At 40.1% G+C, this 26,433-nt stretch overlaps 1 protein-coding gene and 1 long non-coding RNA gene across 3 annotated transcripts in view; one reads left to right on the forward strand and one right to left on the reverse strand.

The window, feature by feature from the left end:
• The window catches only part of LOC148687642 (uncharacterized), a 680,192-nt gene that overhangs the window by 156,594 nt on the left and 497,165 nt on the right, over window positions 1-26,433 (forward strand). The window lies entirely within an intron of this gene.
• Window positions 20,918-26,433, reverse strand: part of LRRC4C (leucine rich repeat containing 4C) — a 137,455-nt gene continuing 131,939 nt past the window's right edge. For both annotated transcript variants that reach the window (XM_060278575.2, XM_088669022.1), the window contains one exon: window positions 20,918-22,977. In XM_060278575.2, the coding sequence (XP_060134558.1) occupies window positions 21,025-22,935 (1,911 nt within the window). In that variant the 5' untranslated portion in view covers window positions 22,936-22,977 and the 3' untranslated portion in view covers window positions 20,918-21,024. The remainder of the gene's footprint in view (window positions 22,978-26,433) is intronic.

Genomic DNA, 26,433 nt, shown 5'->3' on the forward strand with positions numbered 1-26,433 from the left:
CAAATTGTTACAGAACAACAACACCATAATGTATCATATCAGTAAAGCAAAAAACAGGAACTCAAGAACAATAAACAATAAATTGATATCCATGTATTATATCCCTCCCCTGTTTTCCCTTTCTTTTTCCCTTTTGTATGAGGCTGCATTTTTAATTTTTAATTTTAATGTATTTAGTCTTGTTGTTGGGTTGTATTTTAACTAGTTGTTTTATATTTGGTGTTAGCCACTCTGAGCCTGGCCTTGGCTGGGGAGGGCGGGGTATAAATAAATTTTATAATTAATTAATTAAGAGCAATCCTGGATCAATTAAAAGGGCATAGTGGAGAAATGCTAGTGGCCATGAAGAAGCAGGCTGACAATGTTTTTTCTGGTTTTTCATTTTATCCTTACAATAATCCTGGTAGTGACTGACCCAAAATGAGTTTCTTATCTGATCAGTAATTCCAATCACACTCTTTTGGTTCCATGCTCAACAATCAAACCACTACATCACATATGTTTTTATAAGTAATAATGGCATCTACTGGCATCCTGCAGTCCCAGAATCCATCCAGACATCAAAATTATTGGCCTCAATAAACTAAAGAAGGCCTTGGTTATAGATCTCAATCTATCACAACAAATACAGTATGGTGTGCTGATTTCATTGCAAATGGTGTGTATTTGTTAACTAAGATACATATCTGCCAAGTTATCCCTTTTTTAAAGGGATTTTCCCTTATGCTGAATAGGCTTCCTCGCGAGAAAAGGGAAAACTTGGCAGCTATGCTAAGATATTAAGGGTGGAATTTAACATTGCACTAAGGAGATCATAGAATCATAGAGTTGGAAGAGACCACAAGGGCCATGCAGTCCAACCCCCTGCCAAGCAGGAAACACCATCAGAGCATTCTTGACATATGCCTGTCAAGCCTCTGCTTAAAGACCTCCAAAGAAGGAGACTCCACCACACTTCTTGGTAGCAAATTCCACTGCCGAACAGCTCTTACTGTCAGGAAGTTCTTCCTAATGTTTAGGTGGAATCTTCTTTCTTGAAGTTTGAATCCATTGCTCCGTGATCGTTCTGTCAGTGCAAATGTTTTGTGGGCGAGGGAGCCAAGTTGCACTATTCAGTTGAATCCGGCTCTTAGTAAACAGAAAGGGGGAGAATATTATCAAAGTGCAAAGAAATCAAATGTTGCAAAAGCACAAATGCTGAAATTAGAGTGGCAGAAGTTGTGATTAAAAAAAACCATTCGGATTATTACCTTATGTATTGCCTTTAGATTATAATCAGAACATACTGTACAGCTAACAAACAAAGAAGTTGTATTAACTTAAGCATTTGCATTTTCTTGCCAGGAAATATCTCTGAGAGGATAAAATACTGCACATATTTACTTGGGAATGAATCTCAGTGAAATCAGTAGTAATTGGCCTGTGGCCTTGCCTGATGTAATGGATGGATTCCTATGTAAATTTGAAGGTTGGCAGATTTGGCAGGTGGTTGCTTGTGGTGTATTCACACACAATGAATTAATGGTGCACTGTCCTATTAGGAGAAGACGAGACCACCTTCCAGACTCTACCTATTTCTACTGGTTCTTTCCTTCGGCTAAGTAAGAGAAACCCTGTTAAACAGAACAAAATAAAAAAATTCTTCAGATCTGAAGAAGTATGCATACACACGAAAGCTCATACCAATAACAAACTTAGTTGGTCTCTAAGGTGCTACGGGAAGGAATTTTTTATTTTATTTTGTTTCAACTACGGTAGACCAACGTGGCTACCTACCTATACCTGGTTAATCAGGTGAGTTATGAAAACCTTTAAATAAACAACATTAATCAAACCTCTCTACTAATCTGTGAAAGCTGTAAACCTTACTTTTAAAAAATCAAGGGGAGAAGTGGTAGATTAAGGAAGTGTATTGATCTGATGGTTGTACGTTATTCTAGTCTTATTGGATATAGAACAACAAACAAACAAACAAACAAACAACATAAAAACTGCTAAGTGAAATGCTGGTGTGACAAATTCTGGCACGACAAGTAAATATGGATCAGGATAAGATTGAACTTCAAGTATATATGCTTACCTGTTCGTTTGTTTTTACAATTTTTTTTTTTTTTGTAAACTTGCTGGTATTGACTTAAAGCTATTTTGCTCTATGTGAAGTGTCGCTACTGCTACTTGTACACCTAGACATTTATTTAATACCAATGTTTTAGGCACCAAAAGAACAGTGATCCAGTTGTCCACTAGTTTATAATCTACATTAAGTGAACAAACTAGGGAAGGGGATGAGAGCTCTGATATTGACAAATGACAGGAGGAAGTCATATGACAATGGAAGTGTAGGAAATTGAGGCCATACCTGAGAAGAAAAGCTTTGCTGGAAAAGTAGATCTCACTTTGAGGAAGGGCATACAGGAAGTATGGGGCATCATTTCATGAGAAGTAATAGCTATGGGAAAGGAAATTGATGGTGAATGAGCTTCATACATTTTTTGGCAGTGATAAGTGGTCAAAGGGGAGACAGTCTGGATTGCAAAGCAACACACTTAGTTTTACAATATCTAGCAAGGGTTTTCTTCTGGTTTGTAATACAAAAATGGGTGCTTCCAATCACACATTGTAGCAAATGGTTATTTTGCTATTAAGGGACTGGGCAATTGTTTCTTTCTTCATTGCATGTTGACGAATGAACTGACATGAGATTGGGTATTCTGAACAGATAATTAAAGAAAATAGATGTAATAGAGGAGATAATGGACAATCAAGGACTGATAGTGCCCTAACCAGAGAACCAGTTTCTCTTTAGAAACTACTTCTAGGTAAAACGTCAGGTATGGTGCTCTTGTCATCTGTGGAACAAGACTGACAATATTAAAAAGAGACCCAATCTCTGAAATCAGAGACCTTTATACATGTGCTGATAGCAGGCACCCATCTTCGAAAATTAATCCTATCATAGGAATAGATACAGAGGTCTAGAAAATGTTGATTGTCCCTGCAGTTTCTATCTTGAAGATGTGGTCTTTAGTAGAAAAGGATATTTTGTGGCCTAAGATGGACATGGTAAGGAGGTAAGACAGGGGAGTAGGGAAATAAAATGGAGAAAAGGATAGGAAGTGCAATTTCTAAGAGCAAAATCAGAATATTCCTGAAGTATAATGTACCATTTAGCAATAAAGCACATGAAAGACTAACTAGATTGCTTTTTTTGACCAATTTGCAAAATCGGTGAATCGTAAAAATAAGAGATAGGAAATGTCTATTAGATCATCTACGTCATTCCCCCTCCAATGTAGGGTGAAATTAAGAAAAGGACAATATATGCTGTATGTTTGGAGAACCATTCTAAAAGTTAGAACTAAGACTGGAACAATGTTCCGTGGGAAATGGTGGAAATGACATTGTTTGAAATAACTAATGTTCTGTAGAAAAAGAGAGGGAGAGAAAACAGACTTGCAGGTCAGTCCGAAATACTCAACAGTCCCAAACTCGGTTCCCAAAAGAACTTGAGGAGTCAAGTGGGTAGGGCTACAGGTGTGCATTGCCACCCTTGACTTCAGTATTCCTCCGTAGGCCAGCCCTGCCCCCTATTCTAAACATCAGATGTTGAGCTTTCACCTGAACTTGGCTAGAACCCTCCTTTTGATTGGGAGTCTTTATTGCACAGGCTCCTAGTGGCAGAGAGAATTCTAACCACGTTCAGTTAAAAGAATCCCCATTCAGACATCAGTGCATGAAGATCAGGAGCATAGAGTCAGCATGTATGGGGATGTTAGGAGTGGGAGTGGTGCGTTGAAATTTCAATTCAATACAACTTACTTTTAATTATTTATTCTCAAGGGTTGCTGCTTGAGATATTATGCTAGTCTGCCAGTGATTGAGGATAGGGGGGTTGTGAAGGTGGGATTGTGGAATTGTGATGGTGCAATCCAAAGAATCATGGAGAAGTATTCAACCAAATAGTTGCACTATCACAATGATTAGTGCTAGCACCAGTGTTGTTTTCTTCCTGGGGGTACGCGTACCCCTAAACATTTTGTGAATATTTGTACTTTTGTCCATTTACTGTATTTACTTTTCCCAATTTAAACTATAAAATGGTGCTTTTCTTGAGTCAAAATGAGAGTACCCCTAAACATTTTTTTTACAAAAAGGAATGGCTAGAACCGTGGTATTTTCCCATTCTCCCCATTCTGTGTGTGCCCTCTGCCATCCCCAAATCTGCTCCAGAGCAGTCGTAGAGCCACCAGAACAGATTTATGGGGTACACAAGGGAAGGAGCAGGGGAGATTGTTCCATTGTGAAATCCTTGGGCTGACAGAATGTTAGCCTTAATGCTACATTGGATACAACCCATAAACATTAGCCAAATAATGTTGCAAACTGTTGCAAGCTTCCTGTGAGCATTTTCCCAGCAGTAGGTCCCTTTAAATTAATTTATTATTATTATTATTATTATTATTATTATTATTATTATTATCATCATCATCATCATTATCAAAGTAGAAAATTATTATTATTATCAAAGTATTATTAATTATTATTATTATTATTATTATTATTATTATTATTATTATTATTGAAAGAAAGAAGTAGAAACCCCTTCCTTGGGGTTGACTTCATTGAAGTGACTGAATGGGATGGGGGCATGTCTGTTTCCTTCACCTCCTCTGCAGCATGCTCTGCTTCATTCTGTTTCTTTCAGGCCCTAATCCTACCACAGATTTTTAAACTGAGGTGGGGAGAAGAAAACATGACCCCCTCATTTAATAGTAAAGCAACCCTACCCTGATCCTCTGTTGCAGCCAACCAGGCAGTAATGGCAAAGAGACCCCTGGCGCAGGCTCCAGCCCAGTTGCAGGGCACCAGAGGTAAGGCAGCCACCAGTGGTTGGCACACAGCAACAGTGGGGGATGGAGGCCAGACACCCACACAAATTGTTTTATGGATGCCCGGGCCTCCAGGACACCCTGGAGTTGGTGGCCTGTTTGTGGAATGGTCTCCCCAGGGAGGTACAGCTGGTATCTTCATTATACACCTTTAGGGGCTGGGTAAAAACATTTCTCTTCAGCTAGGCCTTTTGCTGATTCATCATTTACCCCTTTTAAATATTTGTGGGAAGGGGTGAGGGGATGGGGGGTATTGGTTTGCGGTTTTGTTCTTGTTTTTATTACACATTTTGTGTTTTTACATTGTAATTTTATGTTGTGAGTCACCCTGAGATCTACGGACGAAGGGTGTACAGTGTTCCCTCAAGTTACAAACTCCTCAGGTTACAAATGCTTCAGGTTACAAACGCCGCTAACCCGGAAGAGTTACCTTGAGTTGAGAACTGTGCCCCAGGATGAGAACGGAAATCGTGTGTCAGTGGCGCAGCAGCAGCAAGAGGCCCCATTAGTGAAAGCACGCCTCTAGTTAAGAACAGTTTCAGGTTAAGAACGGACCTCCGGAACAAATTAAGTTCATAACTAGAGGTACCACTGTATACAAATGAAATAATAATATTTTTTTAAATAATCACTGCCACCCGAAATCCCCATCCCCACCCCCCACCAGGTCCCCATAGTAGCAGAAATCCCCCTGCTCTCCCATGGGGGTAGGAGGTGGGAATGATCCCAGGAAAGAGTTATCTTATTTTTCAGGACAGCAAGAGTTGAAACAGCATCAAAGGCATCAACTATTTATCTTAGGTTGCAATTCATATGCATTTACATGGAAGTAATGCCCTTTCCTTTTTCTCAATGGAACATATTTCTGAGTAAATATATATTTGGCCACATAATCCTTCACTTTTAATATTAAAGTAGCCAGGCTTGGAGGGGATAACTGCTCATTTCTTTTCCAAAATAATTAGATTTAGCGATGTATGTTTTCGAAGTCAGATGATGGGGAATTTTTTTGCTCACCAGTGTGGACTTCAAAGGGAATGCAAAGTGTGATGTACCAGTTTCCTGGGTATGTATGTTAGAAATGCAGAAAACAAGGTTACACGTGTAGGAGGGGAGGGCATGTTGTCAAGGGAGACATCTGTGTTGTTATGGAAACAATCCTAACACAGCATATGGACATAGAAAGATATAGAGCTGCTTTATACTTCGTCAGACTGAGGCACAGTTCATAGCATACCCACAGAGTTTCACTTCCTCACAGCTTCATCCCAAACCTCCCCAGCAATCTATGCAATATTTAAACCACATGGGAAGGAAACCCTTGAGCAGATTTGGGGCACATGATGGGGAAGGAGAAAAGGAAAGGCCCACGGTACTAGCAGGAGCCCTTGTGCTGCCTTCCACTCGCACGCCAGATTAGTTGAATCTATAAACACAGAAGGAAAAGAAATATGTCAAAATAATTTGAATAAAACGGATCAAGAAAAGTTTAAGAGCCTGGACAAATGAAAATGTATTTTCCTGGCACCAGAAAAACACCTGGGGAGAGTATTCCAAGCTGCAACACCACTGGTATCCACCTGCAACACCTCAGAAAACCCAGTTTCTCTGTTTTTCAGGGAAATGTGAACAAAACAGATGAAAGGGAATTTCAAATGCAAAAATGGAATTATTATACCACCAGTCTGCACTAAATAAATTGGCAAATCGTTTTGGACAACGTCCTTATGTGGTATTATGAGATTCCTCAACTAAATAGATTAAGAAACATGACACAGAGAGGATGATATATGAATATAACTGGTAGATGGTTGACAAGAAGCCATATCACACTGAAGCAAAGGTACTTGTTTACCTCAGCTAATTATGTATTGCAAGCCTCAACTGGCATAAAACTTTACCCATTTGCTTTTCCCGCATTTATGAGATGGCTAAACATTGAATCATGGGGATAATGCGGCCTAACAATAAATGTGTTGAAATGAACACCACAAGCAAATAGAAAAGGGGCACTTTCACTAATGCTGTGCTCATATTAGTGAAAAGAATGTAGAAAAAATACTAGGGAATTTTGCTTGCAAAAAAGGATACATTGGGCAAGATTGTATACAAGAATAATTGGATTAGGTGAAAGGAATATAAACAGAATTGCATTTTAAAAAGAGAGAGAGAGAGAGAGAGAGAGAGAGAGAGAGAGAGAGAGAGAGAGACTAATGTGAAAATGAAGAGAAGCAAACTTAATAATGGGGAAATGAGAAATCAAGTGAAAACAAAATTATGATATTCATCCGCCCCTGTGTGTTTTTGATAATACTCACAGCTGTTTCAGACAGAAATTGTTTGAATACTGTTGTCAAATCTTGAAATTAAGTACTTGGCGCTGAGAAAAGAGCCCAAGGTGGCATGTTCAAAGGTTTGTTCATAGATCCAGCAGCATAGTTTAGCTTGAGTGATTTCAGCCAGAGCTTTAATGCAAAGGTTTCTTGGAAGCAAACACTTTCAAGAGGGGAACTATATTGCCACTTGCTTTTCAAGCAGCTGGTCAAAAAACAAATTGCTCGGGACACTTTTTGAACTGTTAGTTGTAAATTAAGAGGAAGGACCTTCTAGCTACAATAGGTATGCTCTCCACACATGCTCAGAGACAGTATGCTTCTGAATACCGGTTGTTGGAAATAATAATAGAGGAGAGTGCTTATGGGACATTGGCCGGATCCAGCAGGCTCTTATGCTCTTAAACTGTGCTGTTTTTCTAGAAAAAGAGGTGGTGGAACACCTTCCTTGTTCTCTTTTAATAGAAATGGTTCTCACCTGAGAGGTGTCAGAACTGAGTCTGAGTGAGTTCCGGCTCAAAAAAAAGACCTGCCCTTAAGTCAAATGTGATTTGGCTATTCAGATCTAAGAAGTGCAATGTGCAGCTATTCTGAGGGATAAATATGACTTCATAGATAGTCTACATGTCGTTAAATTACAACCAGCTCTATGAATGGAGAGGAGAGGGACTTTGAGACAGAAAAATCACATGTTCGCATTGTTCTACTACCACTATAACACTTCTTCTTCTCTGTCTCTTTTTTTTTTGCAATAAAACAAATTTCGAATTTAATGCTGCAGTTGTAGAAATACTACAGTGAAGTATACATTTTGTAGCTTTCCCTAAATCTATGTCATGTGGATGCCATAGTAAATAGCAATATAAAAACGCCTCTCTGATATATATCTTTGCATGACAAAATAGATTTGATCAGAAAAAAAGAATAGAGCGTCATGCTGGGTTTTGCCTTCCTGTTTCAAAGTCAGGAAACAATGCGAAATATTTTGCTGCAGAAGATGTGCCTCATAATTCTTTGATCTCTTACATCTTGTGACATGACTTCCAAAACATAATTATAATATAATATCAGTATAGGGTATTCATTTCTGAGACTGATTGACATAAAGCAGCATATGTTTGGTGGTGAAATATACCCCCGGCAAGCACATGCAAAACCATTTATCAAAAAAAAAAATCAGTGCTGATTGCAGGATCAGTCCATCACAATGCTACACTAAATTGCACATGCAATAAACTGAAAAAAGGATAGCCCAAACTATTTTGGCTGTCATTGGTCTGTGATTGTGTCGAGCCCAATAATCACTGGAAGCAGACGCTGCAACAAATTTCACATTTGATTCTGGCGATTTTTGAAATACCGGCACATATTGGCAAGCATAGGTAAAAGTGGAAGTGTGAAACTTCCATTGGGTTTTGGGTTTCTTTTTTATGTAGAGATGTTACATAGGCAGGAAAAATGGGTTTGTCACATGTGGAACAGGCTGCCTGCAGCAGATGGGTCCTACAGTTCTTAACACCTCATCAGTCTTGAAATACCATGACTAACCTGGTCTCCCAGATCCTAGTACAACACTTTAACCACTACACTACTCAGGCTTTCATAAAGAAAAATAAATCACCAAATCCAAATGGCATCCACTTGAGAGTTCTTGAATAACTCAAATGTGAATTTGCAGATATTCTAATAAAATCAGGGAGGTTGTCTCAGAGATCTAGACGTTAACCTGAGGACTGTAAAGTGGCTTAGGTAAACACTACTTTTTAAAAGAGGGATCTGAGGTGATCTCAGAAAGTAGATACTAGTTAGCTTAACATCTGTTCCAATCCTGGAATAAAATTCTTAAGGTTATTAATGGAGTTTTTAAAGTGAAGTTACCTATAGACTTCAATCTCATGACAATGGGTATACTAGGAAACACAGCCATAGAGAAAGGTGACCAGCACACCTTCAAAGCAATGATACTAGCGGGAAAGGCAACAATAGCTTTAGGTTGGAAAGATAGAGAAAAATGGACAGTAGAGGTCTGGACTAATTATTTGTTTGAATTTATTCAGTCAGATATCGTGGCAGTAATGTCACAAGAAATAACATGGAGGGCCAAGTCTACTATTATAAGGACCAGATGGAACCCCTATCTTCAATGGATAACAACTACTGGACCAGAAGACATCCAGTGGAAATTAAAGACATTGTGCCCCTGGCTGAGGAGAACTGTTTGAACCCTTCCAATGGATTATGGGTGGGGGAGGGGTGGGAAGGGAAAGGAAAAATGGTACGGGAAATTAAAAATTGGAAGGAGAGAATATAATGTATGTAAAAATTCTCATACTTTAATAAAAATCTTTTTTAAAATATCTGTTCCAATAAAATTGGTGGAAAGCATTTTTCAAGATAGAATTGCCAAAATAAAGAGGGTGTGTGAAGAAATGCCCAAGTATGAATTGACATTAAGATGACAAGTGCAGTTCAGTGAAGTGTAAAGAGATGAACAATGGAGGGGGGGACACAACACCCCTAACTTCACATATATGCTAATGGAGTCTGAACAGGTAGCCAACCCAGTGTGTGGCAGCTGTGAAGAAAAGCCAATTCCGTGTTAGTGGTCATTAGGAAAGGGACTGAAAATAAAGCCACCACTTTAAAACAAATCTGTGGTGTGACCACATTTGGAAAACTCTACAGATCTGGTTGCTACACATCATAAAGGAGATTGAACAGTTGGGAAAGATCAGAAAAGGACAACCAAGATCATCAAGAGGCTGCAGCAACTCCTCTCTGATGAAAGGTTGCAACGTTTGAGGCCTTCTAGTTTAGTAACAGAGGACATGATCAACATATATAAAATTTTGTATGGCATGGAGGTTTTTCAGCCTCTCTCATAATAATAGAACTTGGTGTTGTCCAATGCAGCTGAGTTTTGAAATATTCAGGATAGTAATTCTTCACCCAGCACGTAGCTATGGGCAATGGAATTCACTACATCAAGCTACAGAGATAATCACCAACTTGGATGGTTCAAAAATATCCATGGAAAATGATGGTTATCAATGGGAACTAACATGAGGGTTGTCTACTACATCCAGTATCTGTTTCTGGTGCACATGGTTAGGGGGAGTCCTATCATACTCATGTCCTATTTGCAGATCTCCCTCTGATTGGTCACTGTGAGAATAGGTTAGATTTTGATCTGATCTAATGGAGCTCTTTCTCATGTTCTTATGTTGTAAAAATGAGATTGACATTCAAGAATCGTCGGTTTTGCACCACTGCTCCAGGAAGGCCCCAAGTGGGGCAGAGAAATGTGATCTTCTCACTGCAAATTGCTTCCTCTCAACTGATAAATTAGGTTTCATTGCAATATGCTAAGCTCTCGGCCAGTGCACACCTGGCTACAGAAATGGCCCCCAGGTTCAATAAATAAAACCCATTCTGGGGAATCATAGTATCTCAATTGTAAACACATATGTGCATGAAGATAATCCCAGGTTCATTCTTCAGCATGTGTAGTTAAAAGGATACCGAGCAGCTGATCCTTAGGGATTAGCTGCCAGTAACAGTACATAATACTGGGCTAGATGAACTAGTAATCTGATTCAGCCTAAACAACTCCTTGTGTCAATATGCCGATTCACTTTTACCGGTATTCTTTGATGCTTCTATAAAACAGAACTTTGTTGAGCCTGTGGGAAATTCAAGGTGAAAATAAAATAAACCAAATAGAGGAAGTCTTATCTCACTTTTATATATATATATATGTCTATGAGGCAAGGATAGAGCAGTCTCATTTTCAAGTTAATGGTGTCTACTCTGTCTCCAATGTCTTTGTTCTGAGTACTACATCATGAGAGCAAGCCATGAACTTGTAATGGGGGGCTTGCATCTCTATAGGGTTTCTTTGTCCTAGAATTTAGAGGTTTGGCACTTCAGAAAATGTATTTTGAAGTATGGATACACTTTGATTCTCATACTGTTTATGAAAGATTAGGTAGATTCATCTTTAAATGTGAACTAATTCCAATTTCTCTTCCATCCCTACTTCACATGCACAAAAAGGCATAATAAAACTTTTAGAAAATATAGAGTCTAGTCATATTAAAAGAAAGAACATGATGAAATGGCTCATTAGTTAAGAACTGATGAACTGGAGTGAATCTCAGAAGGTAATATAGTTCATCTACCTGAAATTGGGATATACAGATCCATTGAAGTCTGATCTGCCCCAGTTTTCTAATAAATATTTTTTTAAAAAGAAAAGAATCACAGAAATCTACACAGAACATATGAAGTGGTCTGAGGCCTGTAGTGCTATTTCCATTCCATTCCATTTTTTAAAAAGACAATCCAGCTCTCTAAAACCCCAAAAGGTTAGTGTACTCATCTCCTTGCTGCCATAAGGTATGCAAGAAATGCTCCAAGTCCCTTTAGAAGTTATGGGATTTGATAATGAGCTGGGAAACATATGTGGAAAACATGGCTGGCAGTGCTACAGCTCTCAGACCACCCCTTAAAAGGATCCAGAGGATTGGGATTCAGAAGCAGACTTATTATCAGTTGTAGTTCGTGATCTGACCAGATGGAGTCAGGTGAGTCCTCTTGAGTATGGCAGATTCCTTCCACATCCCCAAACTGAAGAAAATTCAGGGTTTGTTGACTGGAAATAGCTCCTACTGAAATGTGTAAACAGCAACAGCAATGCCAGATTTTCCATTTGCTCAAAAAAGTTGATCTGTCCACCAAGCTTTCACTGTTCCACAGACCACAGCGAATGCCCCTCATTTCAGTGCACATCTCCACCACAGAGTAGTTAATTGAGCACAATATTTTTTAAAAATAATATTTAGCTCTTCATTTTTGTAAAGAGAACATTTTTCATGGGACACCATGAGGAGCTTCTCTTAGGACCATATAAAGATACTAGTAGTACATCTCCCCATTCTTTCTAATCCTATAATGTCAAAGCATTACCTACCAAAATGCTTTCCCATACAAGGTGGATACGATACTGGGTGCATGTATCTTTTCCACAGTAGGTCAAAAAGAACTTGGGAAAGAGAATTCTTAGTTTGTATTAAATACTTCATCTACTGCTGGTCCAATCAAATTTGGACCACACCACACCATTAATGTGTGTGTGTGGTGGTAGTGGTGGGGAATCAAGAGATACACTTCACGTGCCCAAGACATTTCATCTACTTTGACCCTCACAGCACCCTATCAAGTTCCAGAAATTAATTTTAAGGTCCACCTCAAAAGTGAATTGATGTTCCCATTCCCATTTGCACGCTGAACATCAATTGATGTTAAACATGAATTTGTATATTAGTGATGTTATTTGAAAATGAAGTTTCAGGGCTACTTTATTATGCTGTTCCGTCTGTCACATAAGACAGCATGATGAAAATAAAAAGCAGGAATCCTTCATTAATTATAATGATAATCAAGAATTAATAATAAATTGGGAGATAAAACATTGGAGATTTCCCTTTCATTTTCATCTTAATGAGACCACAGAATATACAATTCAATAAGTTATTATATTTTTTTCTACCTTAGTACAGCCGCTAAAAGATAGGGAATGAGTCTGAACACATTCAGCTGAACCTTTCAGAGGCATCTGTTCGCTTGCACTTGGATAAGCCAGTAACAACATTTGCCATATACTGGCTGCTAGAACCTCTGGGCAGACAGTGCATGATTGTAGCGGAACCAACCCTGGGCCACCTCTACCCATCTTTGCACTTTGCTTTCTTCTAGTGGTGCCATTAGGTTAGGACTTTGCGGTAGAAGCTCAGGGTCACACTCACAAAAATGAGCAGGGGAACCCCCAGATGCAGCAGGGCTGGTGTACTGCATTTTTATGAAAGTGAAGTGGATTTTCTGCATCAAAGGTGGCTGGACTTTGAGGTTCCCTCCAGCTCTTACAAGTTTAAGTAAGGTGTTAAAAGGTAAAGGTAAAGGTACCCAGTCATGACCGACTCTGGGGTTGCGCGCTCATCTCGCATTATTGGCCGAGGGAGCCGGCGTATAGCTTCCAGATCATGTGGCCAGCATGACAAAGCCACTTCTGGCGAACCAGAGCAGCACACGGAAACGCCGTTTACCTTCCCGCTGTAGCGGTTCCTATTTATCTACTTGCACTTTGACGTGCTTTTGAACTGCTAGGTTGGCAGGAGCTGGGACCGAGCAACGGGAGCTCACCCCGTCACAGGGATTCGAACCGCTGACCTTCTGATCAGCAAGCCCTAGGCTCAGTGGTTTAACACCACAAGTAAGGTGTTAGCCACACAATATAATTAATGCACATCTCACAAACATTTAAAGCACATGGCCTCCCCCAAAGAATTCTCAGAAATGTTTGTTAAAGGTGAGGCCATGTGCTTTAAATGTGCATGAAATAGATGGTGTGGGCAGGACCTAATACACATTACTATCGAAAGAGAGCACATTGAGTCCAGGGTCTCAAATGACTTCACAGGACTACTATCTCTTCCTAGTGGTTGAGGTAAATGTTTGGACCCTCACTGCCCTTTGGGTTGCTGTTTTAAGAGAAGAATATCTGCTGTCTGAGAAGAATATCTGCTGTTACTCCTTCCCCTCAAGAGTTGCAGTTGGGTTCTTATGTAAGTGGCTCTAAATGTACCGGTATCCATTGTGTCTCTCCAAAATACCCCCTAAAGATCTTTCTCTACTACATGGGCACATTGCTCACATTATTAATTTTCTGCATTTTCTCAATTCAGCGCGTGCTTGTATATACACGGAAAGAGTCTGGGATGCTTAAGAGCATCCACAAACTTAAAGGTGCCTGACAGAATCCAAGCATTAAATATTTTCTTGATTATTAAGAAACAAACAGACAAAAACCCTTTATTTCATTCTCACATGAATAATAGGAAAATTAAGGAAACAATGACAATTTAGACAGAAAATGGTTGAACTATGACACGGGTCAGCAAACTTTTTCAGCAAGGGGCTGGTCCACTGTCCCTCAGACCTTGTGGGGGGGGGGCTGACTATATTTTGAAAAAAATTATAATAAACGAACTCCTATGCCCCACAAATAACCCAGAGATGCATTTTAAATAAAAGGACACATTCTACTCATGTAAAAACATGCTGATTCCCAGACCATCTGCGGGCCAGATTTAGAAGACAATTGGGCCGACCCTGGCCCCCGGGGCTTAGTTTGCCTACCCTAGGAAAAAGGTTTAAAAGGTGATGGTATTTTTTCCTGGAAATCTCCCCGGTGTTGGATAATGCAGCTCAAAGTACACATCCTGTCCTTTGGTATAAATCCAGTTGTTTGGACAAACAGCAGCCCTGGGATGAACCAGATATGTTGAACAAACTAACATCTGCACTTGCTGAGTAGACTACATCACAATGTTCTATTGATTTTGACTGGGGCTGCAGGAAAAATGTTAGCAGTTCATTTTTAATGGTGAACCAGCAAATAGACAGGTCATAGGAAATCTCTCTACTGAGGAATTAAGTACATTGATTCATATGTCTCTCTCTCTCTACACACACACACACTCTTTCTTAAATTCCCTTACTTTTTAATGCTAAAGAGAAAACAATGAAATTTTGCAAAATCTTCCTGGGAGAGTATTACAAATTATATTTATTGTGTCCCACACACACAAAAGGACACATTCTACACACGCTTCATGGTAATCCACACTCAGGGTCCTTTTTACAGGTCTGACATTCTGCCTGTAACAGTCGCTTGGCAGCCTAAGGAGCAAATGCAGCCCTCATCACAGCTGTGTTAAGCGTATCAGTTTGCTCAAGAGACCTTCCACACAACAAGCAGGTCAGTTCTTCTACATCAGACTTCCTCAAACTCAGCCCTCCAGATGTTTTTGAGACTACAATTCCCATCATCCCTGACCACTGATCCTGCTAGCTAAGGATCATGGGAGTTGTAGGCCAAAAACACCTGGAGGGCTGAGTTTGAGGAAGCCTGTTCTACAGACTGTTGATCTTGCTCACTCTTAAGATTGAGTAGTATGAATTAAAACTCTTCAGGGAAAAAAAAGGTCATAAAGTATAGACTAGATTGATGAGAAGGGGGAAAAAATACTCAGATAAATAAATTCTGATTTGACATACAAATCATTATCCTCAATTAGATTATTAGATTTTGTTGTGATAATTTACCACATGAGGAAGTGAGGCCATCATATGTAGATAATCTTACATCGTTGACAGGCAACATTTGGTCTCAGCATTGATTCAATTAAACTCTACGTAAACCCCATCAAAGGCATTTGATTTCAATTAGAAATACATCAGACTCATGTTTGTAACTGAGCTCCATTTATACACTTTTGGACCTATGCAGACTTGCTCAAGTTCTGTTTTTAATATACCTATTGGTCACCTATTGTGACCAAACTCATGGTTCTATAATTTGTAAATGTTAAATAAATAAATAAATAAATAATGTTCAAACTACACCTAACTAACTAATTAACTAAATGTTAATTGTGTGGCTTCATCAGCAGCCACCTCAGTTTCTTTATTTAAAATTTAATACTAAATGGGAACTAATTTTCATAAGGACTGCAGTGCACAGGGATGGGAGGTTAAATCTTCCCCAAGCCAGCCATGATCCTGGAAAAAAACCCCAGCAACTCTCAATAAGTCAATTATCCTTTTTTAAAAAAAGCACACAAAAAAGTTCCAATTTGTGCCAGTAGGAGCTTTTCTTCTTAAGGTTAACTGCAACACAGAAGGGGAGAGTAATGATTGGTTAAGCCTGTTTTCCCTGTGTGCTATGGTCCCAATGAGAGTCACCCTAATCTGTGCCTAGGATTAAATGTTTTGAAATCTCCAGATGTGGATGTTAGCTACATCATTAAAATAGGATCTATTTTGGCCCCCAAACAGAAGACTTGTGAATGGCAAAGCTACTTCTCAAATTTTGTTCTTCATGAGTACCCTCTGCCAACTAGTGGATATACTTGTATTACACTGGAATGAATATACATGAATTTAGTTTTCAAATATCTTTTGAGACAACTTTGATTTAGCCCCTCAAAGGGATGAAGAATTCAATTTTCTTATAAGAATATAGTGGTCCAGTTGGAAGTAGGAATGAGATCCTTTTACTTCTTTCATGTCGTAGTTTTGGATTCCACTCTTCAGCCAGAACTCCAAATCCTTAAAATCTGGTCCAAAATAAAATATTTTTTACAGTGGCATGGGGAATAAATAGGATTTGCATACTTCTGTAGACATGCAAAAGATAGACAACATTAACATATACTGTTTGGTCTTCAGTTAACTTTACCGGAGTAGCACAAAAGACAGGCTTACTTCTCCAAATCCATCCCCACCAGCTATTGAGAAAGGGAATGGGACAGAAACTCTCCAGGAAAAGATGCAATAGAGACAAGAATGTGGGAAGCCTATAGGAAATGCGTATGGAAGTGTCTGCTCCTGTTACCTATCCCTTTCCCCTCTCAGCTGGAATTCCCCTTCTCCAAGATTTCAAGTTCCCAGCCCCTAATATGTGGCATTCTTTAGACAAATGTGCAAATACAATGTCAACACATATTCATTTTGTCTGCTTGCAATCAACTCACAGTAATGTCAGTAACTTTTGTCACCATTGATTTAGTTAACAACACAATACATAAAAAACCAGACTGCAAAGATATTTATTTCAGCAATGGTAATGTTGACTATTTTATTAGCATCCAACCCCAAATCAAGTTAATAAGAATGTATCAGTTTAATGGATCATTCACGAGTCACTTTCTGGCATTGCTCTCATCTTGGGTCTCAAAACCTTTCATTTTAAAACTTGCGAGTGCTCTGGACTCTGCTGTAGACCTGTGACATTTTTGTTGTTTTAGTCACCAGCTTGATCCTCCAGTTCCTATTCTTAAACAGGCCACCCATTTTGTTTAACTCAGTCAACATATGCAACATATGGTCCAGCTCTACTTAAAAGGTGCAAATATTACATTTCCTGTGTCTGAATCCTGTCACAGAGAGTATGCTATGAAGTCAGTCACTTTACCTGCCTGCCTTCTGGAAATTTTTCTCATGCATACAGAAAAAGTAGGTGGGAGCTGTCCTACTCTTAATTGGCTGATTACATGCCCCTCTTTTATAATCTGTTTGAGGACCTCTCAGCTACCCATTAGCCTGTGACAAAAGGGTCTGGATTTGCTCTGCAAAACAGTTGGTGGGACACAAGTCTTCATGGAAGTTGCATTTCCTTTCTCCCTAACTGCTGTCTTCCTGAAAGAATTCACTTCTAGTGAGGTGCAAAGTTTTCCTGGAGTTGCCCACATCCCATATTGTATGCACCCATTTTGAAATGCCCTTTGAAATGCACCCCCCCCCACTTTTGGAAATGGCTTGAAACAGAATGATGCTTCTAATACTACCACTTTTGAGGACTCCGGTATTTCAGCTTTGTCAGCCTGTGTACACGTGTACATTTGGGCACGTAACTTTCTGTTGTGCTATTTTAATGCTATTCCCAACTGCTCCTTTTCTGTAACAACTCTCTTTTGTTTTGATAAGAAATTGTCTGTTGGCATGCACCTTCTTCACAAAAGAGTCTGCCTATCATTTGGCTATGCGTACTTTTCTTACAAGGAGTTGCTTGCCCAGACAAACAAGGAGGACCAAACATTCCTTCCTTGTGGATTGTGTTCCTTTCCTTTCATTGTTTGGAACACCCTGAAAGATCTCCAGGCTGTTGAAAAATAGTCCTTGCCACTTGCATAAGCACTGGGCAGGCTGAGAAGCTTTTCTCCCATAAAAGGCACCATGGGGGTAAAAGGGCTTCAAAGGGTTAGAAACCCTTAACAGATGTCATGTACAAGTACCAGAAGGGGATCCTGACAGAACAACCCTGTGTGGTAAACTCAAGAGACATGTGCTGGCAAGAGGTATGTTAATGGCAGCTGGAGTAGGTGTTAGAGATGGAAGAGTGTGTCCCCAGTCACCTCATACTGGCTTGGTTTACTACCAAGTTATATATTTAGAAATAACTTTATTTTCAGTGGCTCAAAACATAACCTCCACTCTTCGCCAGCCTTCCATCCCCCCAAACATCTTCCAGTATACTCTCACTTCCCAATGTACCCCCTTTCCCTTTCATTCAAAGACTTACATGGAATGTGGAAGAGACACATTATTTCCCCTCCCTACCACCCAAGGCACCCTGGAGTCTGAGCTCATCAATGAACTGTGGATCAGCACATCATTGTGCCCTGTAATCCATGGGAGATGGAGTTCTCCCAAGAACTACTGCTGCAATTGTAGTACATAGCATGCCTGCATGGTTGGGTTCTAGGACACTGGCTGTGGTGAGTAGTTGGTGGGTGGGTGGGCTATGCGAAAAAACTCCTTACTTCTGCTCTTGGTACACTGAGTCATCTGAGCTGCTTCCCATTTCCCTATTTTTAATGCAGGAATATTATTTCACCAGAGAAGAATTTTCACTAAGATCTGCTTCCCACATCTCTCTCTCTCTCTCTCTCTCTCTCTCTCTCTCTCTCTCTCTCTCTCTCTCTCTCTCTCACACACACACACACACACACACACACACACACAATATAGATCCACACATTTCCACCAACACACTGATTGTACCACTGCTGTAATGCTGGGTGGGAAGACACATCTTCCAAAATCGTTCCACAGGGATTCCACATCTGCCTTCTCATTTGGGAACTGTAGTACTTATGGCTTTTACTTATTCCATTCATCTTGACTCTAACCAAAACAATTTGTTAGAACATCTTAATTTCTTTGTTAACCCCTTGATGTTGCAAGTTGCTTCCTGAAAGTTATCAGTACCTTGGTTGCATTTTAAGCTCATCACGCTCAGACATCTTTTGATTGTGCTGGCTAGTTAAACAACATTCATATTTGCATCCGTGAGCGTTTTCATTCAACCAAAGTAATGACCTGAGTGGATGTTTAGTCCTATATCAGAGATAGTAAGTAAAACCATGGCCTAGGACCATTAAATATATATATATATTATACAACCAGCGCTGTCAAATCTAACTCTTCCCACCCTCACTGCTGTTGCCACATGTCCTCTTCCCATTCTGGAAGATGTCCCAAAAGCCAGAAAAATTTAAAATGTTTTCTATGGTTAATTATCTTTATTTGTTGCAGAAGGCATCCAGAAGTATGGATAAATCTTTGGGGGATGAAATTTACACACTTTTGGTTGGGGGTTGGCTTGCATTTAAGTCAAGGTGGACTAGGGGTTTGCTCTCTTTTATTTGACATTGGGAGGGGGGGAATACCAATGGGAGCCCCCAAGAATCCACTTGGGAACGACGCTACATTATGACACAATGTTGCTCTATCAGGATAACTCTGTTCCAAATTCTGAAGGGAAGACTTCCAGGCTGCTGAAGCCATCCAAGCTTCCAGTGGAAATGGCAATAAAGCCTGTTTGTTTGTTTGTTTGTTTGAGAAGAAAACCCTCAGCGACCTCAACTTTAAGGTTAAGCCCAGCCACCACCCAAGCATTCTTCATTTTTTTTTGTCACCCAAAAGCCACTGATACCCAGCCTTTTTTTGTGGGGGTTAATGGTCCCATGAATATGGAGCATGGCTCAGCTTGAGCTAAGACCCCTTTCCATGATAGGCTGGTGTTATGGCAACTGTTGCATGGCTTCTTCCTGAACTGTTTAAGTAACATTAAAAAAAAAACAACCCATATGTGGGGAGAAGCCCATTCTGCAAACCTTTCCCCTTGACAGTGTAGGTGTATGGAAGCACCACAGCATGGGCTCGTTCCATGTGGTCCAGGACTTTTCACATTATCTGAGCAGGGTGGGATGGAATTAGGCTGCAGCAGGTCACAAACCACCAATACAATGTGAACCAGGTTGATTTGGGCCACTATTCTTCACACATGGTATGCCAATGTTTACATAGACTAAAAGTAAATATATTACTAATGATCAGTTAAAATCCAAACTGTTGTAAGTTATAAAGTTTTCTTATTTTTAGGAAAATGCAAGAGAGGGGAATGTAGAATTTTTAACCACCTTTTGACATCAGAAGCAACACTAAAAATGATTTCTGTCCAAATACAGAAAAAACCAACAATATTTTATTTATAATCTTATTTTAGTGTTTGAACTACAAATCCTGGTTCTAGAATTGTTTAAAAGATCATGGGTTTTATAGATGCTCACATGAAAATTAATTTCTTGGATTGTTTTTGTTTTCTGTTTTCTTCTTCCACAGAATGGTCCCTTCAGGAAATACAGAACAGGTCATTATGTGAAAAATAAAAATAAAATATTTTGTTATTTTTGCTGTTGCTGTTCCTTGATTGTTCTTATGAATCTACCACTAACATCCATTTCCCTGTTGAACCATTTCAAAAAGGGCATGAGAAGAAAATGAAATGAAGAAAGACAAAATAGACCGAATCTCACCACTAGAATTCACCATAAAAATTCCCAAAGCGTTAACAGAATTCTTACAAAAATCCCTAGACCAGTTTTTTTTAATCTTTTTTTTTTTAGAGAATCAAGTTGTTCTATGAAAAATATGGCAAATGGGCTTGGGAAGGGGTAAGAAGAAAGGGGAGGGAAAGAAGTAGGGTAAATAAGTGCAGCAAAAAGAGGTTCTGAGGAATACACATAATTTTGTCTGCTTTCTCTCACAATAGAATTTTTAATAAATAAATTTCTTTTTTTTTGTAAAGACACTTTTTTTGAAACAGTAGATTTAGCCCAGTCATTTGTGTCATTTTTGTTTAATAAACTGTCTTGTGTTTTAAATCTGTAAATGTTTTAGATCTGAGTCTCTTGCACATTGTCTTTCGAGTTCATTCGGATCAATAATGGTTCATGCACTGAACTGTGTATTGAATTTATTGTGTTAACTGTTGTTGTGTGGTTGAAAGGAGACTTATAAGAGTTATAGTGATTTAGGTGCTCATGCTCTATTGCTGGCATGGGCAAATGACTTTCTATAGGCGTGTCACCTGTAAGCTCATCATCCACATTAATGATCTCTACAGTTCGTGTTGGAGCATGGTGGTTTTGCCGGTGATGTTGCTTTCTCATTTTGTAGAAAATGACCAACATCACCGCTGCCATAAGAGTGATTGCCACAAAACAACCAATTATAATTTTGGTAGTCTTCATAACCTCATCTATTCCTGGAATCCCATTGCTCAAATCCGTCACAGCGATGGTGAATGTTTTTTCCGTTGACCTTGTGCTCTGTGGTGTGAGAGAGGTTGTCACATTGGTGGTGTCCCATTCAATGACTGGTGTGGGCCAAACCTGTTCTGTTGTCCGCGCCTCATCCTGAGAAGGTTCCACAGTTTCTACTGTGATGGTTGAAAAATAAGTAATACACTCCTGTGCAGTTACATTGAGTGTTGCAGAAGCTGTGGTATTCCCAACAGAGTTACTCACCAAGCACGTATACAAGCCCGTGTCTTGCGCAGTCACCCTTGTAAAATTTAACGTGCCATCGCTGAGCACAGAAATCCGAACCCTATAAGCCCCGTGTGTTATAACAGACCCATTTGGAGTAATCCAAGATATAGAGGTCAGGGATGTTGATGCTCGGCATTTCAGCTCTGCAGCCATGCCTTCAGTGACGTTGAGGTCTGTTGGTGGCTCCACAATCACAGGAGCGTAGCACGTGAAGTAATTCAGGTCCAGCTCACCAATGTACCTCCCTTTCAAGCTAGGAGGCGTGTTGCAACGGGCACAGCATGCAGTGTTGGAGGGTGCTTTGTCTTTAATCCACCAGCTGAGCCACAGGATGTCACAGTTGCAGTTCCAAGGGTTGTGATGAAGGTGGATCCTTTCTAGACGGAGAGGTGTAAAGAGGTCGTGAGGCAGTAGTGTTAGATTGTTGTGGGCCAGGTTGATCTCCACTAGCGACTGAAGGTTATCAAAGGCATTCCTTTCAATCACTTGAATCTGGGATTGGATCAGCCACAATTTCTGAAGGTGCATTAATCCTTGAAAGGACCCAGGCTTGATAGCAGTTAAGTGATTCCCAGAAAGATCTAGCTCATCCAGTTTTACAAGTGGCGTGAGGTTAGGGATCTCCCGAAGGTTGCACATAGCAAGGTTCAAATACCTCAAATTGGACAGACCTTCAAAGGCACCTTCTGAGATATATGAAAGCCTTTTCAATTCCCCCAAGTCCAACCTTCGCAGGGAAGGGATTCTATTAAAAGCATAAGAAGGAATACTCTCAATGGGGTTGTTTCGCAACCAAAGCTCCTTCAGTTTTGACAAGTACACAAAAGCCCCATTTGGGATGGTGCTAAGACGATTGTCAAAAAGCTCCAAAGTATTGAGATTAGCCAGACCATTGAAGGCCCCTATTTCAATTGTTCTAATGTGATTTCTGCTCAGCTGCAAGACTTCTAGATGTCTCAGGTGTTTGAAGCTATTCACCTTAATGATTTGGATCTGGTTCTCATGGAGATTCAATAACCGTGTGTTTGTGGAGATGGCGTCAGGGACCTCTCTCAGATTCTTCCTCACACAAATTACTTTGCTAAACTGATTGCTGCAGGAACAGACAGACGGGCAAGTCTGAGCTCTGACCAAACCAGCCACCACAAGAAGTTGAAGAGCCAGTAGCACCACAAGCAAGGGGTCAAATAGGGCCCTGTTAAACCTAGGACCTATCATTATCTGCTGTGGATGTAAGGTCATCTTGTTCAACATTCATAATTTATTTGGTGTTGGTCCTTCAGGAGTTCCAATAGTCTGAAAGAAACAAATAAAGAAGGATCATATTAGCTCTGATTGTTAATTTGCACTACAATTTCCTCAACTTTATTTTTAAAATGGTGATTTTATGAAATACTTGATACACATAAGTTTCCATTCACCTGCCTACAAATTTATGGGGAATGCATCTTAATATACTAACAGAGGCTTAAAATTTGTACTTGATCCTTTGAACTCTCTGTTGAATTATCCAATCTAGTCACCAAAAGAAAATAACACAAAAAATGAAATACAATTCTAACTGAAATATAAGATCGTTTCCGGTGGTGCCAATTCTTCCTCCCTTTTGCAGCGCTCTGCACCCCTTCCGCACACTGTTCTGAAGGGCCTTTCAATCTTCTGGAACAGAATTGAGGGGGCCACAAGGAGGGGAGAGGGAGAATTGTCAAGACCTGCCTTCCTCCCCATTCTGCTGATGGAAGCCTCTGTTGTTTCTGGCAGCAAAGGGACACAATTGAATACAATACTGGAAATCATGAAAAAATTCTGCAAATGAACAATAATAATAATAAATGAAAATGCAACACTATCGTTGTTGTGATATATGCTTGGTTGGTTTTTTTTGCTTTTGTTTTTATCAAGAAGAACTTCCATGAAGCCATGCATAGAATAGAACCGAAATTTCATAGCCCATGTTTGTTTTTCAGCTGATACAGAAATTCTAACAATTAAGATGGGGACCCAACATGTCAGGGAATAAGTTTAGAACAAGAACCAAGAACAGTACATTTTGGAACTTCATTGCTGCTTAAAAACATGGGAAGAAGTCGAGACAATTGTTTGAATGCAAAACCAGTGTAGTTTACCAAGAGCAGTGATTAAAAGACAAGCATGAGTATAGGATTGACATGTGTGTAGGGTCTATATGACACCTTCAAATCTGCAGGCTCCTGTTGCCTTTGCTTCCTGTGCTATTTCCCCTAAAGGACAGTCACCATGGTGTACACAACACAGAACTGAGGGATGGTGCAAGTAAAGCTTTTACTACTTGAATAGAAATGCTCACCAAATGCTTATTGTTTGCTTCTTTCAGGAAAGCAGATAAAAAGGAGTTTCTGTGAACTGCTGAGCTGAGCATCAGCTCTCTCCCACCATTAAGCAGACTCATCTGATTTCCTGATACACTCTCTACTATCCTCATATTTGGCCATAGCAGCAGAGAAAGTCTCATTAGTAAATGTGTGCTGAACACAGGAATAAAGAATGGCTATTTAAACGACAGAAAAAATATATATCTCCCATAGCTGCAGGGTTAGCAATTTCAGTGTTGCCTCCAAAAATGTTTCTTTCGGATCTTAGTGTAAGTGAAAAAAGACCTTTCGACTCTGCAAATGATCATTACTATTCAAAGTCTCTCAGTGCTGATTCATTTGTGGTAGCTTCTAAAAAACCCAGCCCTGGCTTCATTTTCAATCTGCTACTCACTGCAAGGTCCCTGTGCTGTAGAGATTAATGAAATTTCCTATAAATCAGCCAAAAGTGAAGTCTTATAAATTACAGCAAGCGCCAAGCACATTTATAACCCAAAGCACACAGATGCATAATACATGCATTTAGTTGAACAAAAATACTACCAGCCAAAGGTTTTTCATTTTAAGCTTCAAATTGTTTCATTTTGTAGTAAGGAGGTGGAGGTGGAAATGGTATACTTTGGGGGGGGGAAGGGTGAAAATATATTATTATTCACATAGTAGTCTATTTAGTAAAAGGTGGTTTTTATAATCAGATAATATATATTTATGAATTTACTTATGCATGTTTGACACTAGCTTCTTGCAGTAACAAGAAACTATTAAAGCTTTTGTGCAGCACTGTGAAGACTGTGTTCCACACGTTTCCTTAGAGACTAGAGGTTAAAAGCACCGGGTTAGAATGAAAAAACGGAAAGCAGCACCAAAGAGCAAGAGAAAAGAGCAGAAAGAAGGAACCTCAGCAGGTGCTAGGACACTGTTTATTGAAATGAATCTGGTGTGTTTTGCCATTTCTGACACTGCAGTCCTACACATGTTTACAATAGCTGGTTTGCAGAGCTAAACTATGGTTTTGTAGAAATGCAAGAGTGTGCAGGCTCCCAGAGAGGTTGTTTTCTGCTGCTCCAGAGAAGCAGACACGGAGCAATGGATTCAAGCTACAAGAAAGAGGATTCCACCTAAACATTAGGAAGAACTTCCTGACAGTAAGAGCTGTTCGACAGTGGAATTTGCTGCCAAGGAGTGTGGTGGACTCTCCTTCTTTGGAGGTCTTTAAGCGGAGGCTTGACAGCCATCTGTCAGGAATGCTTTGATGGTGTCTCCTGCTTGGCAGGGGGTTGGACTGGATGGCCCTTGTGGTCTCTTCCAACTCTATGATTCTATGATTCCAATTTGCAACACTTGAACTGAGACAAAGGTTGTGCTTGCTAAACCCCAGAAACTGTCTGGATGGCCATGCTCATCTAGTCCAACCCCTTGCAATGCAGAAATCTCAGCTAAAGCATCCATGACAAATGACCATCTGCTTAAAAACCTCCAAGGAAGGAGAGTCCACAACCTCCTGGGGTAGACCGGAACACTGAAAATTATTAAGTGTCTCTGTGCAACATGTTTTTGTGCAATGTGTTCTTTGCTTTGATGTCACCATTAACATGTACATAAAAAGGGAAAGGGAAAGGGAAAGGGACCCCAACCGTTAGGTCCAGTCGCAAATGACTCTGGGGTTGCGGCACTCATCTCGCTTTACTGGCCAAGGGAGTCAGCATACAGCTTCCGGGTAATGTGGCCAGCATGATTAAGCCGCTTCTGGCGAACCAGAGCAGCTCACGGAAACACTGTTTACCTTCCCACTGTAGTGGTACCTATTTATCTACTTGCACTTTGACATGCTTTCAAAGTGCTAGGTTGGCAGGAGCTGCGACTGAGCAATGAGAGCTCACCCCATTGCGGGGATTCGAACCACCGACCTTCTGATCGTCAACCCCTAGGCTCTGTGGTTTAGACCACAGCGCCACCCGCATCCTAACATGTACATAAAGGTAAAGGTAAAGGGACCCCTGACCATTAGGTCCAGTTGTGACTGACTCTGGGGTTGCGGCGCTCATCTCACATTATTGGCTGAGGGAGCTTCCAGGTCATGTGGCCAGCATGACAAAGCCACTTCTGGAGAACCAGAGCAGCACACGGAAACGCCGTTTACCTTCCCGCAGTAGCGGTACCTATTTATCTACTTGCACTTTGACGTGCTTTTGAACTGCTAGGTACATGTACATACTCAATACCAATTTTCATGGCTGCAGTAGCAAGGTTGCTGAAATCATAATAACTGTTCTGGGCCCATAGTCATGGTTGCTGAGGCACACATACATGGTGTGTTGTTGGGTCCTTGGGAAAAGAAGGGAGTGTTGTTGTTGTTCTTCTTCTTGTTGTTGTTGTTGTTGTTTTTAGGCATGGAGGTAGA

Source organism: Zootoca vivipara, chromosome 1 (assembly GCF_965207765.1).
Source record: "Zootoca vivipara chromosome 1, rZooViv2.hap1.1, whole genome shotgun sequence".
Lineage (NCBI taxonomy): Eukaryota > Metazoa > Chordata > Lepidosauria > Squamata > Lacertidae > Zootoca > Zootoca vivipara.